The following is a 13,968-nucleotide window of genomic DNA, read 5'->3' on the forward strand; positions in this document are numbered from 1 at the left end:
ATCTAATGAGTTGAGGAGGAGTGTGGCAGTAAAAATAAAACAAGATTGCCTATGAGGAGATAATTGCTGAAGTTAGATGTTGAGTACATGGGATTTTTAAGCTATTCTTTCTCCTTTTCCTACAGTCCTTGATTTTCCAGTCCACTTGCCTTTTTTTTGTTTTTGGCCATGTGGCTTGTAGGATCTTAGTTCTCTGACCAGGGATCGAACCCTTGCTTCGTGCCCCCTGCAATAAAAGTGCAGAGGCCCCTCCACTTGCCATTTCTATTAGTTATCTCCAAACCCAGGACACTATCATTGTTCTCTTTACTGATTCTGAAACTAAAGAAACCCTGTTAGGACTTCCCTGGTGGTCCGGTGGTTAAGAATCTGCTTGCAATGCAAGGGACTCGGGTTTGAAACTAAGATCCCACATGCTGTGGAGCAACTAAACCCTTGCACCTCAACTACTGAGCCCGAGAGCCACGGCTAGAGAGTCCGTGCTGCTGCAATGAAAGATCCCATGCGCTGTGGCTAAGCCCAATGTAGCCAAATAGGTAAATAAATAAATATTAAAAAAAAAAAAAACCCCAAACCTGTTGATTGAGATTGCTGCAAATTTCTACCTGATCCTTTAACTTTTTCCATGAGGTTCTCCAAAATTTATGTGGGTGACATTCTCAGGCCCTTAGATCTTATGACTTCTCTACTCTAACTGAAGACCTGTCTTCCATTTCACCTTTGAAGACCGAGGCCACCCAGCATGAGATCTCTCGCTTCCTCTTTGCCTTCTGAAATCCTTTCTTTCACTGAATTTTCTTGCTATTTACCATGCTTCATTCCTGGATAAATTTTATGCTGAATCGTTATTATTTGACTGATCTTCTACTATGTGTAATATTTGTCCATTTCAAACATAATTCAGATGGGATCAAAATCCAGAATTCAATGATAAAAGTGCATATCATTACAAAGATCTCTCTTCATATTTATATATGCAAACTTTTATCAAAGGTCTTAAAACTTTCTCCTCTATAGCAGACATGGAGATAGTCACAAGACAATCCCAAAAGGTGAATACATTTGGGTAATTGCATCTGGAAAAAGTCAATAAGAGAACAAAACCAGTTTGCACAATGAGGAAGGATCTTTGAATTTAAGCTTTGTTGTTAATATGGTTCCAATATTAATTTATCTCTTGATTTAGAAATCATGTTTCAGGACTTCCCTGGTGGTTCTGTGGTTGAGACGCCACACTTCCAATGCAGGAGGTGGGGTTTCAATTGCTGGTTGGGGAACTAAGGCCCACATACTATGCAGAGAAGGCAATAAATAAATACTTTTGTTAAAAAGAAATCATGGTTCAAGGTTGGTATTTTCGAGTTGGTACTTTACGATTTCTCTAAGCATCTAAAACAACAATCCTTTTCCTCCTGAAAAGAAAGTAAGGTTGTAACCGGTCTTACGTTCATCTTTGTATCACCAATGCTTAGCACATAGTAGATGATCAAAATGTATTAGCTGAATTGATTAATATATGATCAGCTTGAATATTTACCTCCTCTCTTTATTTGTTTAACTAATATTTATCAATAGCCTCCCATGTGCTATGAAAGATCTTATCACATGATCACCCAGGGAAAGAGCTGGTTGTTGTTTTTCAGTCAATAAGTCATGGACTGCAGCTCACTTGGCACCTCTGTTCTCCACTGTCTCCCAGAGTTTGCTCTGTTGAGTTGGCGATGCTATCTAACCAACTCAGAGCTGGAGCTGGAGGGAAATGCATATATGAAGGTATGAAGAAACTTGGTGTTCTGGGAAACAGAAACAAGGAAGTTTGGCTGGAATTTGGCAACACTGTGGGAGAGAAGTTGAGCGGGGTGGCGGGGGGGGGTCAGATATGTAACCAGAGGTCAAATCTTGTGAGGCTTTATAGGTCATTGTAAGGACTTTATGTTTGAAACGCAATGGAAAAAAAAAAGAAATGCAATGGAGAGCCATCAGAAAAGCAAAATATTATGGTCTGATTTTTTTTTTTTTTCTAGCCTTACTCTCATTCTTACCACTGTGCAGACCGTGGGTTGTAAGTGGACAAGAGTGGAAACAGTCAGCGTTCTTGCTGTCTCCAGTACTTAGGCACCGTCCTTACTTTTGTATATCCCAATTCTGATTTCACATGATCATATTCCTGTTCTCAGGATGAACCTGAGACCTAGAGAGGAGATCGGGATGCTTAACCATATCTAACACTTAAGTCAGGGGTGAAAGAGACGCCAGAGGTGGCAAGAAGAGATAAAATAAAAAGCAAATATATCTCTTCCCATTAGTCTTTAATGTGGTTGAATCCCTTTAAATCAATAACTAGTTTATGAACAGTCCCAAATATTATATTCCATAAATACACAGATATACATACAAAGATGTTCATTGCAGCATTATTTGTGGTAGTAGGAAAAATTCAAAACAGATTCAGTAACTCTCAAGATAAAGTTGGTTAAATGAGTAACAGGTACATACAATGACTAAGCACTCAGCATACACTCGTAAATGTAATGGAATACCAGTCCTGGGTGTTCTTTGGAAGGAATGATGCTAAAGCTGAAACTCCAGTACTTTGGCCACCTCATGCGAAGAGTTGACTCATTGGAAAAGACTCTGATGCTGGGAGGGATTGGGGGCAGGAGGAGAAGGGGACGACAGAGGATGAGATGGCTGGATGGCATCACCGACATGATGGACGTGAGTTTGAATGGACTCCGGGAGTTGGTGATGGACAGGGAGGCCTGGTGTGCTGCAATTCATGGGGTCACAAAGAGTTGGACACGACTGAGCAACTGAACTGAACTGAATTGAACCATGCCATGATTAAAAACAATGAAACAGATCCATACATAATGACACAGAATTGTACCCACAATCTATTTTTGAATGGAAAAAAGCAATGTCAAAATATGACTTTATGTTGAGAAAATAATAATGAGTCAGTGTTTAATAGGATTTGCATGGAGAGTGGTGCTTCTCAGGGAAGCCTAACCTGAGCTTCCTCTTTAAAATTGCACCCACCCATCTTGCATTCCTAACCTTCTTTGCCCTGTTTTGCTTGCTTTTTTTTTTTTTCCTCCATAGCCTTTACCATCTTCTAATGTACCATATAACTTAAATATTTATTATGTGTTGCCTTTCTGCCTCTGGAATGTAACATTTATGAGAACAAAAGTATTTGTTTATTTTGCTCATGGATGTCCAAGAATCTAGCTAGGGCATTGCCTGGTATGTGTACGTGCTAAATTGCTTTAGTTGTGTCCTACTCTTTGCAACCCCATGGACAGTATCCCGCCAGGCTCCTCTGGCCCATGGGATTCTCCAGGCAAGAGTCCTCAGAATGGGTTGCCATGCCCTTCTCCAGGGGATCTTCCTGACCCAGGGATTGAACCCACGACTCTTATGTCTCCAGCATTGGCAGGTGCCTTCTTTACCACTAGTGCCACCCTGGGGCACTCAATAAATATTTGTTCTGTAGTCAATGAAAGGAAGGATTCCAGTGGAGTAGGAAAAGGGGGAGTGTGGAGACTTTATGCTTTATACATTTTTTATTGCTAGAATATTTTATGATTATACAAATATTTTACCTTTAAGATATATTTAAAGTAACGTTTAACTGAATTACAAATTCTGTATTTAGTTTTGAAAAATAGAGTATCACTGATCCTTCTAGTTTAGAACTCTAGTTTTCACGTCATAGGAAAATGAAGGTTGTGTTCTACATGAGTCATGGCCATCAGCAAGAACCTTGCCCAAGAGTAAACATGATTAACTACAGAGCCCATGCTTTAATTATGTAGAGGAAAAGTTAGTTCATTCCTAAGTGTTTTCATCCTGTATAAATGTCCATTGATTTATGTCTTTCTCCTTTGACCATTCACTCCTTGAGTGCCAGAGTGAATCTCAATTTTAAATTCCTCTAGACATAGCTCAAGATTCCCAGGTGGCTCAGCATTAAAGAATCCACCTACCAATGGCAGGAGACGTGGGTTCGATCCCTTGGGCGGGAAGATCTCCTGGAGAAGGAAATGGTAACCCACTCCAGTATTCTTAGCTGGGAAATCCCATGGACAGAGGAGCCTGGAAGGCTACAGTCTATGGGGTCGCAAAGGGTTGTATATGACTGAGTGACTAAACAACAAGAAGGCATAGCTCAGAGCTCATCTCTTTCATGAAATGTCTGTGACTGAAATGTCACGCTCTTTAAGTGATCATTCTTTATATATGTACAGTGAACACAGAGCACAAATTTTCCTAGATAATCCAGATCTCAAATTCTTAGACCATTTTTCTTCCCATAAACTTCTCAAAATATCCTAAATTCCAGGATTTCAGTATCCAAGCTATGTCTCCTAAACCTCTCAGTGGCTCTGAGGATGGGCACAGACATACATCATAAGTTTTAAAGCAGGAAACAGCATGACATCTCGGAAAGAATGTAATCTCTGAAGTGAGACCCCTGGAATCCTTGACTCCGTCTTTTACTGGCATCATCTTGGGTGACTCTGAGTATCTGTTTTCTTTTCTTTATTCCCAGGGATTGTAAAATCTAATCTGAAGCAAAGTTGTGAGAATTAAATGAAATCATGTATGTAAACCAGCTATTCAGTGTCTAGCACATAGAAGATACTTAATAAATGGTATCTTACTGTGTGAATCACAATAAACTGGGGAAAATTCTGAAAGAGATGGGAATACCAGACCACCGGACCTGCCTCTTGAGAAATCTATATGCAGGTCAGGAAGCAACAGTTAGAACTGGACATGGAACAATAGACTGGTTCCAAATAGGAAAAGGAGTATGTCAAGGCTGTATATTGTCACCCTGCTTATTTAACTTCTTTGCAGAATACATCATGAGAAACACTGGGCTGGAAGAAACACAAGCTGGAATCAAGATTGCTGGGAGAAATATCAATAACCTCAGATATGCAGATGACACCACCCTTATGACAGAAAGTGAAGAAGAACTAAAGAGCCTCTTGATGAAAGTCAAAGAGGAGAGTGAAAAAGTTGGCTTAAAGCTCAACATTCAGAAAACGAAGATCATGGCATCTGGTCCCATCACTTCATGGAAAATAGATGGGGAAACAGTGGAAACAGTGTCAGACTTTATTTTTTTGGGCTCCAAAATCACTGCAGATGGAGACTGCAGCCATGAAATTAAAAGATGCTTACTGCTTGGAAGGAAAGTTATGACCAACCTAGATAGCATATTTGAAAGCAGAGACATTACTTTGCCAACAAAGGTCCATCTAGTGAAGGCTATGGTTTTTCCAGTAGTCATGTATGGATGTGAGAGTTGGACTGTGAAGAAAGCTGAGTGCCAAAGAATTGATGCTTTTGAAGTGTGGTGTTGGAGAAGACTCTTGAGAGTCCCTTGGACTGAAAGGAGATCCAACCAGTCCATTCTGAAGGAGGTCAGCCCTGGGTGTTCATTGGAAGGACTGATGCTAAAGCTGAAACTCCAATACTTTGGCCACCTCATGCGAAGAGTTGACTCATTGGAAAAGACCCTGATGCTGGGAGGGATTGGGGGCAGGAGGAGAAGGGGACGACAGAGGATGAGATGGCTGGATGGCATCACTGACTCGATGGACATGAGTTTGAGTGAACTCCGGGAGTTGGTGATGGACAGGGAGGCCTGGCGTGCTGTGGTTCTTGGGGTCGCAAAGAGTTGGACACGACTGAGTGACTGAACTGAACTGACTGAAGAAACAGTGATAGAAAGATAGCAGTTTACTCCTGCTATGAGTCACTCAGTTCTTGTTTCTCTGTAGTATTTTCCTATCTGTGCATTTTTTTTCTCTTGAGGCCTGCTGCTCAAGAAAGCTTTAATTTTTTTGTATTATTTATTGTGCCTAAAACAGCGATGGACATGATAAATGCATTATTGATTGAATAAAGCAAAACAAGATGTTTGGCCTCTGAGTTTGGGCATTAGAATTTATCACAACAAGGTCCTGCTGTATAGCACACTGAACTATATTCAATATTCTGTGATAAATCATAATGAAAAAATAGGAAAACATATATGTATGTATAGCTGAATCACCTTGCTGTGCAGCAGAAATTAACACAACATTGTATTAAGTCAACTATACTTCAATAAAACAAAATTTTAAAAAAAGATCTAATATTGAACTGCTAACATTAACAGTGTCTGTGGCACATCAACAAATATATAGTTTTTAAATTAGTGAAAGTGAAGGTTAGTTGCACGGTTGTGTCCAACTCTTTGCGATTCCAGGGACTATAGTCTGCCTGGCTCCTCTGTCCATGGAATTCTCCAGACAAGACTGCTGGAGTGGTTTGTCATTTCGTTCTCCAGGGAGTCTTCCCTACCCAGGGATCGAACCTGGGTCTCCTGCATTGCCAACTGAGCCACTAAGGAAGCCCTTTTAAATTAGAATAATTATTAAACACATATTTATTGAGTGCCCAATATGTGCCAAGTGCTGTGCAAGGTACAAGAGAGGAGTGAAAGTTGGAAAGAAGAAAAATTTCAATTCCCGGTTAACACTGCAATAAATGATATGCATACGTCTATTATTTTTGTTAATGTAAATAGTAGCAGTTTTACCCCTTTGCTGCAGTTCTGTCATGTTTGGTATTAAGACCAAGTTACTTGACATTGTATGTGCTTGGCATTAAAAACAGGATAAGAATTCTCTTTTCAAAGGGGGCATAGTTAACTGTTAGACTCTCTGCCAAAGCAATTTTTCCTCCCTTCCTTTAACCTCCCAAGGAGACAATCAGTGACATTCTAAGCAGATGCTTGCTCAGAGAGTGGGCAGCGAGCCCTGCGTGGGCAGCCTGCTCGTTTAATTTTAAGCAAGATCTTTGTGCTTTTTATTATATTAATTAGTGCCTTGGCAAGGTAGAATGGGATTTTTAAACCAGCAGGGGGTTTGCTGATCCCTTAATTTGCAGTTTGTGATGGCTCTTTTGTTTTTGTTTTGTTTAATCTTTCCACTCATTAAACCCTTCAATCTAGCCTTAGTAACTCTCTGTAATGCTAGAGCTTGGGGGAGTGATGTGGAAAGATGGATGGCGGCGGTGCAGCAGCAACGGTTACTCTGGGCACCTAAGTATTTAACTACAAGAATGAGCTCTGAGAGAGACGTCGCCATATTGTATGTGCTTTTCAGGGAAGTGTAGAAAAATTCATCAATCTTTTATTCAAGCTTTAGATGATGCAAATAAAAAGCACTTGATTTAGACATCCTGCATTGGGGAAGAGACTGAGGGAAAACATCGGCCCAGAATGTTTTATTTGCAAATTTGTGTAATTGAATGTTGAGAGTTGCCTCAACATGTTGAGAATGAACTGCTAATCTTCTCACCACTGTTTGAGGGCAAAGATTCTCCTTCTGTTACTGTATCTCATTCTCATCAGACCCATCTTAATTTCATGCCTCATTCTCAAATTCTACATGAATCTCCTTTCTTTCTCCCAGGGCAGGCTGGATTCATGGCCTTGCAGGGAAAATGACAAGGCCAGCTCTTGCACCCCTCTGTCCAACACCTATAAAATGGAAGAAATTTTTTATTAAAAATATTTGGAAGTGGGGTTTGGGGGAGAATGGATACGTGTATATGTATGACGGAGTCCCTTCGCTGTTCACCTGAAACCACCACAACATTGTTAATTGGCTATACTCCAATACAAAATAAAAAGTTTAAAGTTTGGAAAAAAAATTTCAACACAAAAAATATTTGTGCTTGAAAATTCAAACTTAAAAATAAAATACGGGGCTTGGTGTGGGACAGAAATGCTAAGGAGTTCTTGCCAGGAAATTTTGAGAATTAAGACATGATGAAGTAGTGATTAATTCAGCAGTGTTAATGAAACATCCCATTTAAAAACAGGTTTCTTTTATGTTTTCTTAAATATTCTTGTTGTTCAGTTCCTAAGTCGTGTCCTACTCTGCAACCACATGGACTGCAGCACTCCAGGCTCCTCTGTCCTTCACTGGCTCCCAGGGTTTGCTCAAATTCATGTCCATTGAGTCAGTGATGCTATTCATATCTAACCATCTCATCTTCTGCCACCCACTTCTGCCTTCAATCTTTCCTACTATCAGAGTCTTTTCCGATGAGTCAGCTCTTTGCATCGGGTGGGCAAATTCAGATTCATCATCAGTCCTTCCAATAAATATTCAGAGTTGATTTCCTTTAGCACTGACTGGCTTGATCTCCTTGCAGTCCAAGGGACTCTCAAGTGTCTTCTCCAGCATCACAATTCCCATGCATCAATGCTTTGGCACTAGCCTTCTTTGTTAAATTCCCAGTGGGATAGGTAAATTCATGCAAAAAAACCATAGCCAAAGTTCTTCCAAAATTAATGGAATTTTTACTTTGCAAAAACTATTACTCATGGGATTTCCCTGGAGGCCTAGTGGCTAAGACTCTGTGCTCCCAACGAAGGTGGTCTGGGTTCCATCGCTGGTCAGGGAACTAGATTCCGCATGCTACAACTAAGAGTTAACATGCCGCAATTAAAGATCCTACAGGCCGCAACTAAGATCCAATGCAGCCAAACATATAAATAAATATTTAAAATGACTGCTCTTCTGAGGGAATCCATTTGCAACTGCCGAGTAGGCAGTAAAATGCAATGGCAATCTTATCCTCCTTTCCCAACCATGAGACCATGGCAGATCCTTGACAACCACTGGGACCCTTAAATAAATAAATAAATACATTCTTTAGGAAAAAAAGATCTGAATATGAAGAGTTATGACTTAAATTATGTAATATAAAATAGTCAAATTATACATAAGCACGTAGTATAGACTCCAAGTTCTGTTATGAAAAAACATTAGACACAGTATCTGAAATTGATTTAACAAACAGCTTCTTTTTGCATTCTCTTTTTATTTGTTTTTTCTAAGGAAGCGATGCTTGAAAGGGTACACGTCACATTTTTTGAAGTGTTCCTTCACTGATAATGAGAAATGTGTGGTTTTGAAAACCTTGACTAGGACTGTTGAGCACGTTGAAGGACGTCTAGGTTCTGAAAAGTGTAGCTATTTTGGAAATGTCATAGTGTTAAGTGTTTTGTGGAAGACTTATGTAAGGTGTTTCTACTGTGTCGAATTTTTTATTTTTATGAGACATGGTCTAGAATAGGTAAGAAATAGTAAAGACACTTTTTCTTAGAAGGTATGTTTTCATTATAGTTTAACTTCCCTTTAATTTTATTATGCAGTATTTATTACAGTTGGTTATAGATCAATGACTTGTTGACTATATAAGGTTGCTGTTGTTTAGTCCCTCAGGAGTGCACAACTCTTTTGTGACCCATGGACAGAGGAGGCTGCTGGGCTACAGTTCGTGGGACTTTTCCAGGTAAGAATACTGGAGTGGGTTGCCATTTCCTACTCAGAGGATATTCCCTACCCAGGGATCAAACCTGCGTCTCCTGCAAGTATCCTGCTTTGGCATGCAGATTCTTTACTACTGAGCCACCAGGGAAGCTATTGGGTATCTGTGTGGCTTATCATCTTATAGAGGAAGAATTTTATCTAGAAAGTGACAGCAGTTTCTGTCACGCGATAGTCCCTCAAACTCCTTTGAATATCCTTGTAAGGAAATAAAACGGTGTCAAATGGCATAGAAATATGGAGAAAAACAAATGATCTTCAGAGCCAGATAAACCTAAGCCTTGAATTTAGGCTCCATAACCTACTGGCTGTCTTGTTTTGAACAAGTTACTGAACCTCTTTTAACCTCAATTTTCCAATCTATAAAATGGGAATTATAATAATACCTACATCTTAGGGTTGTTGTGTGGGACACAGGAAAAACTGTGCATAAAAGTGCTTAGCACACTGCCTGGTACATGATGGTACTGGAATTGGATGACTATAATTATTTCTTCAAAGACTGTCACTTTATAAACATAGACCTCTGTCTCTTTAGGAAACAAAACCACATCTCTTTCTTATATACAATGTGATCTCATTGAAAGTTCGTAGACCATTATGCTGAGTGAAAATCATAGATTAGGAATCAGATCCAAGATCCTATAGATGGGTAAAGAAGATAATGTTTTCCAAGTTTCAGCAGAACAAACAGAGATCAGTGGGAGGGATGTGAAAAGAGACACAAAAACATACCAAACTAGACTACTGGATGGAAAAAATAACAGTTCACAACACACTGAAAAAAGAGCACAGCCTCTGTTGCCAGTCTACCTGGGTTCAAATTCCAGCTTTACTGCATTAGTAATGTGATATGGGGCAAGTTTCTTAACCTCTCCGTGCCTCAGTTTCTTCTAAAATGAGATACATAAAAATACCTAAAAGAGCTGTTGAGATGACTCCCAGAATGAATATTCATTACGTGCTCAGCACAGTGCCTGGCATATAGTAAAATCTATGTAGATATTTGTTCAATACATAAATGTGATAGTTTTCTTATTACATTAAAACAACTCCGTGGACTTCCCCGGTGGTACAGTGCATAGGAATCTGCCCGCCAGTAGAGGGGACATGAGTTTGATCTCTAGTCTGGGAAGATTCCACATACTTTGGAGAAACTAGAACCTGTGTGCCACAACTACTGAGCCTACCCTCTGGAGCCTGCATGCCGTGAGGACTGAGGCCTGCATGCTGCAACGGCTGAAGAACTTGGGCCTAGAGCCTGCGTTCTGCAACGAGGAGCCATCGCAATGCGAAACCCATGCACCGCAACTAGAGAAAGCAACAACGACCCAGAGGCAGAAAAAATAAACAAACTGAAAAAGACCCAACTCCATATTTAGATTATAAGGGTAACTTCATATCTTCACAGCTTCCCTGGTGGTTCAGATGGTAAAGCGTCTGCCTGCAATACAGGAGACCCGGGTTCGATCCCTGGGTTGGGAAGATCCTTTGGAGAAGGAAATGGCAACTCACTCCAGTACTCTTGCCTGGGAAATCCCATGGGTGGAGGAGCCTGGCAGGCTACAGTCATGGGGTCGCAAAGAGTCGGATACAACTGAGTGACTTCAGGTTCAGTATGAAGAGAATCTCAGAAGATACTTTTAATATAAACAAGGCTCCCTTTTGCATTTTCACTACTTCTCCTATTTTCTTCTTCTTCTTTTTTTTTAAATGGATATTTATTTTGATCCATTTAGTTGTGGGAGAGGAATGCTAAGTCATTTATCTTTTCCAAACTTTTTTTTGGTGTGTGAACTTGTTTTGCTGGACGCATAATTTGCTGTTCAGCCTTAATGCTTTCACCAGTACTTTGGGACTGAACAATAAGGGCATGGAAGAGTTACTGAAGAAGTGGTCTTTGAGGGGCTTTTATTTATTCCTCCAGCTCAGATGACCAGAGGGATCAATATAAACAGAGTACGCTGGGACCAAGACAGGCAGCGAGCCTCTACCACCAACAGCTGGCGTGCTTTTAAGCCTGGAAGCATTTCTTTTTAAATGAGGCCGTAACTGATTTCTACTTTATAGCAGGAAGCTTTGATTCTTGATAAAGATCTGCTTGTTGCTCATTATGCATCATTACCATAGGCTCTGGAGTCATGTTTGGGGAAAAGCAGTTCTCTTTCTGGGAACATTTTATTGGATAGTGGTTTGATTTTTTTTGTTTTTTTTTGAAGCTGTGGGACTAGTATGGAAAAGACCCTGATGCTGGAAAAGATGGCATCACCGAATAATCAATGGGCATGAATTTGAGAAAACTCTAGAGATAGTGGAGGACAGAGGAGTCTGGCATGCTGCAGTCCCTGGGGTTGCAAAGAGTTGGACACAACTGAGCAACCGAACAGCAACAACGGGATAAATTCTAATTAAAATTACTTTTATTTACTAAAACTCAATTTGTTTTTCCTAATATCTAATTTTTTGTTTACTGATCAAAACGATTTCAAATCTGGTAATTATAAATGAAGAACAATCTCATGAACTTAGAAGGAACTTTCTTGTACCAGGGAATCCTCTCTGCCCAGTACTATGGGACCATAAAATGAGTAAGTTGGCTGAAACCATGCACAGCAATCTTCTTCTTTTTTTTTTTTTTATAGTTTAATGTATTTTAATAGCAAACTTACAGGAACAGCACAGAAGACAGACAACATGAAAAACATGTACTTGCACGTAGGGCAACTCAGTTAGAAAAGTATAGCGAGTGGGTGGAATCTACTGTATGATAAAAATGCTACAAACACCACTTAGTTGCAGTCAATAAGAAATTTACTTGTTTTAAAAAAATCCAAATGTTGGCATTGTCCAGAAAAATTTAACAGGTTTATTTATAATTGTTATAAAGTTGAACTGCTGAAACTTGTTCACTGAAACATTTTGACTTTCATTAATGCTTTATGTCCCCGCATTTATATTAAAAATTCACACACAAATGAAAATGGAAAAACTGCCAATACCTGATTTCTGTCCCCTATTTTCCACTTGCAATCATATACTTAGGTACCTTTTGACCCCATGGAAAAAAAATATCTAACGTTCAGAACTACCAATAACAGGAAGAAGAGAATTTTTTTTTTTTTTAAACAATGAAATGTTTCCCATCATAGCGGATTCTTAAGCACGTTCTCCACGTATGCGGCGTGCTAGCTGGATGTCTTTTGGCATAATTGTTACACGTTTGGCATGGATAGCACACAGGTTGGTGTCTTCAAAAAGGCCAACCAGATAGGCCTCACTTGCCTCCTGCAAAGCACCAATAGCTGCACTCTGGAAGCGCAGATCTGTTTTGTAGTCCTGAGCAATTTCCCGCACCAGACGCTGGAAGGGAAGTTTGCGAATCAGAAGTTCAGTGGACTTCTGATAACGTCTAATTTCACGGAGTGCCACAGTACCAGGCCTGTAACGATGAGGTTTCTTCACCCCTCCAATAGAGGGCGCAGTCTTGCGAGCGGCTTTTGTAGCGAGTTGCTTCCTCGGTGCTTTACCACCAGTCGATTTGCGGGCAGTCTGCTTTGTACGAGCCATGGTATAGAGACCTCCTTACTTACCCGCTTCTCCTTCGGCTGGAGCTCGGCGAGCTAGAGGCGGCGCTGGCGTTGGAGAGCGACGGCGGCGCGGCGGCGGCTGCGAACACAATTGAAAAAAACAGCAATCTTCAATAGGAAGAACTGCAAGCATTCTGTGACTTTCTGTCAAAACATTAAAAAGTTTAACTGTTGGTTATGAATGTATAAGAAAATTGAAAAATAGTAAAACTAATATTTATTTAGTGTATTGTGATTTAAAACATTAAACATATTGAGAATTTAAGTGTTTGTTAAAAACATATCACAAATCGTTTGAATAGTGCTTGCTTTCTTATTGCAGAACTTACAATATGGAATGACCAACTTTTCTGTGCTTTGGCTTATTCTCATATTTTTTTGTAAGTTTGGATCAGCTTCCAAAATTTTATTCTTTGTGCTTTCAGTGTTGTCGGATATCTTTGACAGTTGCGTTAATGTGAAGTTTGTTTTGCTATTGTCTTTTCCCTTGGAACATCTTTATCCTTTTTATTACAACTGCTTTCTTCATTTATGTCAATAAGTTTGCCTTCGCTAAGTTTCCTTTCTGTCTGCATATATAATGTCAACATTCCCATGGCCCACGCTTTCTTTATAACTCCATTTATGTTTGATTTGAATTTTATATCTAGCAATATTACTTTTTGTTTATTTGTTGTATTTTCATCTTTCTTCTTCCCTCATGGCTCAATCAGTAAAGAATATGCCTACAATGCCGGAGACCCAGGTTCGATTCCTGGGTCGGGAAGATCCTTTGGAGAAGGAAATGGCTACCCATTCCAGTATTCTTGCCTGGAGAATCCCATGGACAGAGAAGCCTGGCAGGCTACCATCGATGGGATCACAAGAGTCGGACACGACTTAGTGACTAAACCATCACCATCTTTCTTAGCCAATTCCCTCTTTCAAAGATGCGTTTTTGACAGATGTCACAGGGGTATATTACTAGGAGA

The 13,968-nt window shown here is 39.9% G+C and overlaps 1 protein-coding gene across 1 annotated transcript; it reads right to left on the bottom strand.

Moving 5' to 3' along the window:
* Positions 1-12,253: 12,253 nt before the first annotated feature.
* On the bottom strand, positions 12,254-13,090 carry LOC781224 (H3 histone, family 3A-like). The gene has a single exon (XM_005208216.5). It carries the CDS (start codon positions 12,975-12,977, stop codon positions 12,567-12,569), a length of 411 nt encoding a protein of 136 aa, XP_005208273.3. The 5' UTR covers positions 12,978-13,090; the 3' UTR covers positions 12,254-12,566.
* Between the last annotated feature and the right edge of the window lie 878 nt (positions 13,091-13,968).

The sequence above is a fragment of the Bos taurus genome, chromosome 6 (genome assembly GCF_002263795.3).
Source record: "Bos taurus isolate L1 Dominette 01449 registration number 42190680 breed Hereford chromosome 6, ARS-UCD2.0, whole genome shotgun sequence".
In the NCBI taxonomy this organism is placed as follows: Eukaryota; Metazoa; Chordata; class Mammalia; order Artiodactyla; family Bovidae; genus Bos; species Bos taurus.

Coding starts and splice junctions, on each gene's coding strand:
- LOC781224 (XM_005208216.5), bottom strand. CDS start 12,977: ATGGCTCGTACAAAGCAGACTGCCCGCAAATCGACTGGTGGTAAAGCA.